The sequence below is a fragment of the Channa argus genome, chromosome 24, assembly GCF_033026475.1.
Source record: "Channa argus isolate prfri chromosome 24, Channa argus male v1.0, whole genome shotgun sequence".
Taxonomy (NCBI): domain Eukaryota; kingdom Metazoa; phylum Chordata; class Actinopteri; order Anabantiformes; family Channidae; genus Channa; species Channa argus.
In genome coordinates, this window is record NC_090220.1 from 5,798,848 (window position 1) to 5,805,311 (window position 6,464).

Consider the following 6,464-nt stretch of genomic DNA (forward strand, 5'->3'; position numbering starts at 1 on the left):
CGAAGGCCCAAATCTTTGGGCTCACAGTATTGCAAATACAAATACAAACCTTACTTAACTTGAAATTACTGAATAAACCATGTCTACACACTATACAAGCCTCACATTACAAAATAACATCATTGCCTAAAAAAAGAGGTTGTAAAAGTCCAAAAAGGCAACAAAATTGTTCCTAATCCAAAAACAGTAGAAGAGGCCATTTCTTCCAGTATGTGAGATCTAAGCCTCTTAAACTTTAGGACCAATAAAGCAAAATAGGCAAAACACACTATATTCATTTTATATAAAGTAGTTATAAATATAGATGAAGAAGTGAGTAAGTATTTGTCTTTTAAATGAAACCAGAAAGTGAAAAAAAAAGTAAAAAAAGTCCAAACCATCCTGCACTGTAAGTGTAGTGCTTCTGTCTTTATGTTGTGCTAGAACCATGAGATATAGAGTAAAACACTGCTGCACCAAAGGGTTGACAGTCTTGACCTACTTCTGATTTCCTGCTGTGAGGCAAGAATCTCTCATCATCTGACACTCGGAGTGGATCTTTCCAGCATGCAGCATCTGCTCACAGGTGGAGTAAGGCAAAGGAAGGCTGTAAGATATGATGGTGAAAGTCCAGATCACTCACTTAATTGTGAGGTGTGCAGAGACATTTAATTCAGAATGCAATTTCCATTTGTTGTTGGCCTGTACAAAAAGCCAAAGCTGCTGGTCAAGGTGACTCTGTTTGATTTCAGACAGAGCTTTTTCAAACAACAGACTTTCAGATCAGCCGGTTTTATAATGGTGCTACTGTCAACAAAATGCCCACAAAGTATTTTATCCATTAATCCTCTTTGATCCACTTTTACCCGACAAAGACTGAACAGTGATCCCAACTGTTCAGTCTAAACTGAGTCTTCTTATGGAGTGTCTTTGCAAGCAGTCCTGCTCTCCAGACTCCTTGTCCATTTGCCTCCCAGAAATCCTGCATGATACGAGGAAAATCTGCAATATGTGTAAAATATTGTAATGACAATATGACAAATTTAGATTTAGATTTAAAATTTAGATTCTGCCACAGCATCTCTCTATTTTTCAGATGGGCTCTGATTGGCTGTAAACAGCTGTTTCCCACAGCATAATACATATATAAATCTTTAATAGTCAGCAGCCATTACATATCCCAGATTTGGTTAAGATTACATAGTGTAGACACACAAATTTGTTGCACTGTGATCAAAACATGCATTTTATACCATTGTAAAATACACTGGTATTCTTACCGTTGTTTAGATAAAGTTTCTATGTTGTCTACTTGCAGGTGCTTTCATACCTGCCACACTGCAATTTAATCAAACTCTGGCATGTCTACAGCCTCAATTTGTTTAGAAAGGTGAGAACACCCCATCAAAGTCTGGGCTGCCACAGAGAGAGTTAATTCTTGGACCACTTCCAAGTGAAGCTTGGGACATTTGGGCTTATAATGTGGTGATGCATTTTAGTTAAAAATGCTGTACATAGACATTTTAAACATGTTCAGCTGTCAGTACGTGTTACAAGTTCAGCCTCCTGCACTCGATTTCTCTCTAAAGGAAGTGGTGACAAGTCACAATACTATTTCAACACTTCCAGTGGATGGCTGTGTGACAGCAACAACAATTTTAGGTTTAATTTTGACAGTAACATCTGTGGCATCAGTTAGATGTGTTGCTCAGTATCCATAGCATTTTAAAGAAAGATGTATCACAAACCACTCTGTACGGTGATAAGTTAAACTAAAACAGCAAGAGATGCTACAAGGAGTAACCTACCAGTCATTCTCAGAAAGATATTTTAACAAACAGTTATCTTCTTTCAGAAAGAAAAATCTAAACAAAGTTACTGTATGTTTTAGTAGAAGTACAAACACTACTTTGCACTGCCATTAATGTCCAAATATAAAAACCTACAAAACAACACTGACAGTTTCTCTCATGTTGCCACAGCCATCAGGATTGCTACAGAAAATAGCTGCAATAAAGGAAGTGGACATTGGAATTTGAATATTTATCATAATAAAAGGGGAGTACGCACTTCGTCAGCACAGCTTGTAAAGACTAGTCTGACAGCTGACACAACCAGTAGTATAGTCAAACTGAACACAGTTTTATTGTTACAGATGGCTGAGTTGGCCCTTTGAAGGATGGAGGTGCCCCATGTGTAAGAAAGCAATCCATTTATATTTCCATTCAATTAGATAAATCAATGGAAATGTCCTAACACGTTTACATTTCTATCTTATTTATTAATATCATTATTAATACAGTTAACAAACAATGAAACAATCACATCATTTATAGCTGAATGAACAGTATCTATATCTGTTTCCCTCTTCTGTTGCACATTATTAAAACATGCATGAGTGCAGAGCTGAACTGAATAATAATAGCAAACACATGCAGCTCAGAAACAGCATACAGTGACTCACGAGAATGTTTTAAGTCCAAAGAGGTGATAGGCTGGCAAAAGTGTCGAGGAGAACACAAACCAGACATTGTTGGTAACCTGAGACAATAGAAGTATGCCTGAGAGAAGCCATTCTGAAAACAGAGGAATCAAACCAGAACCAACCCAGAGTAAAAGACCACCAATGAAGAGGGAGAACCACTATTGGCAACACCAAGTTTACCAGATAAGCCAGTACAGTGCTATGCTGGGGCGGTATAACTAAAACCTTTTAATGCTGCTTCTGTAATACCCAATCGGGAAAAATCTATCTATCTGTCTTTCTATCTTACATAATATTTAGGAAGTTTCTGTAATAGGGCCTCTAATGACTCATTGTTGACAGGTGTAACATTTTGTTTTGTCTGCTCTACAGCAAATACTGACATTATGGAGGTATATCTTTTTAACAATGAGAAAATAAGAAACAATACGATTCTATACCATCTGCTAAACAAACTAAACATTTGAATCCTTATTTGCGACTCAGTTGATTTTTGCCATTTTCCATTATAACTAATATTAAAATGTATTGTGTTCTGGCGTAAGAATTAATGTGATAGAATGAGAAGAAATTATAGGATATAGGTGAGAGAAACCAGTTTGGTCATCTATATCCCTGCCATAATCATACGATCTCCCAACAACGTTGACTCTGCAGCTACACAGACCCACACACAGCAAACTGCAAAGCACAATGTGTTCTAACAGCCGATCAGGGTCAGCATAAAAATGTTCCATGCTGAGCCCATGTACACCATAACATTAATACCACCAGATGGTGGTAGTGTTGTGGCTGCCTGTGTTAATCTCAAAAGTAACCCCTGCTTGGAACATAGAAAACTCAAGGTGTACAAATGGAATTAATACTGTCAGTGCCATAAATTTGCTTAAAGTTGATTTTGGGCTTAGAAATAAGACAGGATCTTTAATATATTTGTACACTTTACATGGAAATTTGATGGTTCACCACTTTCTTAAAGGCTCTACATTCCTGAGGAGAGCACTTTCCAGACCTTTTCCACAGAACCTGAGGAGGGGTTTTAGCAGAAAACATCGAAAAGGGAAAGAATTGAAAAAAGCCTAAAACAAAATTGAGAAGTATTATCACTAGGTTTTATAGCTGCTGTCACCTTTTATGTGTTTGATTACTTAGTTTGTTTTTTATTTAAAATTGTGTTTTTCTTATTACTGAGCCGAGTACCAGCACATTATATTTGCCGGACAAATCAGCACCTTAAAGCGTTACCTGTATGTGTCACCTTGAAAGAGAAGGCAAGATCATTAATGAAATCGAGAACAGCACCGTACACACAAGCCACTAAATCAGTCGTGCAACATCGCAGGTGAAAAAGGGAGCACTCCATCTCTGAGACCTGATCTCTCCAAACCAATCAACCGGGCGATTTGGTGGACGGAGCCTCCTGTGTACCATACCTGCTAGGCATGCAGAGATTTGTTTCAGCGTAGCAGAGACATTCTGTCAGTCCTGGCAACTGGTAAGAAAGTTTGTATAATTTAAGGCCAGAAATGAGGTTTAAGCTTCTTTTTAATTTTATGAAGAAATCTAAATGACATTCAGTCTTGTAACCATCTCTACTGCTTCAATACAAACAAAATGTTACATCCAACTGGTCATTGTGGTGAGTTAAGTTGTATTTTAACTATTAAATACTGAATATATGACTTACTTTCATATAGTTTTTGGGGTCATTCAAAGAACACTTAAGATTTCTAAGATTTCTTAAGATTTCTAATTCGACATAAAATGATAACATGGAATCAACTGCCATTCAATCACTGTTTTGCACGTAACATTTGACAGAATTTATTTTTATGTGTTTCCTCTGAGAATGGCGTTTTTTTTCTCAAGCAGCCACAAAACTTGTCTTCAAAATAATCAGGGAGCAGGAACAAAAAGTTCAATAGTGAAGTATTTACAAAAAATGTCAATACACCAAGACAGAGGTTGAAAACTGGTCTAAAAGTGTGGATGTTGTTAGTTTATTTATATTGTTTTCTGGGCTATTCCTTAACTCCTACTGGGGGTGGGATTCAACTTTTAATTTAATTATCAAAGATTTGACACCAATATTCCCAAAATTATTTAGGTTTTCCATATGTCCAATCATCAATCAGTTCCTTGTCCTTGAAAACCTGCTCAATCCACTTTTGTCTGGATTTCCCTCTCCACTAAACCTTTCACCTCAACCTTACTCTGCATACAGTGAACTAAATTGTGCTCCCCTTAGTTCTACCTTTAGCATGTAGGGAGATACCCTTCTACCCATGGCATTCATTCTTACTGCGGGGAAAAGAGACTATGCTCAGAGTAATACATTTTAGACTCAAACTATTTATTATTTTCCACCACAAGATGGAAACTTTACTGTGTTTCTGCCATTTAAACAATTACCGAACTTATGTAAATTATAAAAAGTTTATTACTTATATACAAGCATATAATCCCCAAAATTCAAGTAGTTAGATGTAATAAAGTAAGTTGTTTTGTACATAGTTTTAACAATGAGAAATTCCTAGAGATGCAAGCTCTAGTACAGCTTCAAGTCTCCAGTGACAATATCTAAGAGTTCAGCTGGGCCTGGACCAATACCCAGCACAGTGCGTGACCCAGGTGCGATTTGTGTCCTTCCTGCATCCTGGATCAGGCTGACAGGAAGCCCTACTTCTTTTGCATGACTCAGCAGATTAATCAGTGTGTCTTCATCAGGGGCCTTCACCACCACTTTGGGTTGGCCACAGTACTCCCACTGTTTGAGAAGCTCAGGGTTCCTGCGCTGGACCTGCTTGTAGGCTGACACAGCAGCATGGGAGCACTGGGCAGCAACCTTCCCTTTGCCCATCTTCAGGTCATTTCGGACCACCAGAATCATCTTGAACTCGCCTCTTTCTCCCATCACACTTGCTTCACTGGCGCCGTCTCCCATCGCTGCCGTCAGGCTTTTAGATGTAGGGCCAAAGCGACACCGAAGGTGCCAACCGAGGATGAGCCCACAACCCAGTCCTGCTGCTACACCCAAGCCCAACGGACCATAAAGCGAATCCATTATTATATTTACACCTGAAAAACAATACACAGTAAAATGTGAAACAGAAATATACAGATTATAATGAAAGTTTAGAGAGCTCTCTTTTTAAATCTAAGATTTAAAAGTCTTTGACTGTAAAAACAACAGCTGGCCAGCAATGTCAGTCTAAGATCACTACAGTAAATTGTAGACGTCCAAAGTCCAATTCCTCTTTTAATGAAATTAATGAACTTGCAAGAAACTCGGAAAGCCGATGTGCCTAAAACCTGAAACAGAATTTAATGAACTTTTACTCCACGTTGGCTTAAAATTTAATGAAAGTGTACAACATTCGATACTATAATATCCTCTTGGTAATAATTTCACTTTATAAAGAAATTAAGACTTAACGCTAACGTTAACTTTACCAATACCAATTTCTTGGGCTAACATTAGCTTCCTACCGGGAATTAGGAGCGCTTACTCTCAGCAGCACCTGTTGAGTACAACAGATATCGCTGCAAAAGCAAACAGACTCACATTCATACATCTCAAGCCCACACAGCGAGAAAACATCCATAGTACTTTCTGAGATTAGATTAATTCCAACCTGTCGGTCTGTTCGTCAAATTGAAAGCATGAATGAAGCTCCTTCTTGATGGCCCTTTTTGATGACGTCACGTCCCGTTAGACTTCCTTAGGACGTTATTATCCACTGAATGCTTTACATTGCTCGGACATTCACAGTATTGAGATCCTACTCTGTATTATTATTCTCTTATTCTCATTTTACCAACTACTTCAGCATATTTTCAACTATTCAACACCATTCAATCTTCAAAACGTTCAGCTTGTAAAGGACATTATTGCTTGTACGCGGCTTTTTAAATACCTTTTCTACTTTTTAAGATTTTTATACTTTATAAAGTATTTAATTATTTAAGATTTTTATAAATGATTGCTTTGATAGCATCA

General features: G+C 37.6%; 1 protein-coding gene across 2 annotated transcripts; it reads right to left on the bottom strand.

Moving 5' to 3' along the window:
• Positions 1-4,272: 4,272 nt before the first annotated feature.
• On the bottom strand, positions 4,273-6,176 carry ptrh2 (peptidyl-tRNA hydrolase 2). 2 transcript variants are annotated; one of them, XM_067494783.1, is made up of 2 exons: positions 6,100-6,176; positions 4,273-5,542 (listed from the first exon to the last, which is right to left on the bottom strand). In XM_067494783.1, the coding sequence occupies exon 2, from the start codon at positions 5,526-5,528 to the stop codon at positions 5,013-5,015; it is 516 nt and encodes a 171-aa protein (XP_067350884.1). In that variant the 5' UTR covers positions 5,529-5,542; positions 6,100-6,176; the 3' UTR covers positions 4,273-5,012. The 2 variants fall into 2 exon arrangements, with proteins under 2 accessions (XP_067350884.1, XP_067350883.1); XM_067494782.1 differs by having other exon boundaries at positions 6,030-6,149.
• Between the last annotated feature and the right edge of the window lie 288 nt (positions 6,177-6,464).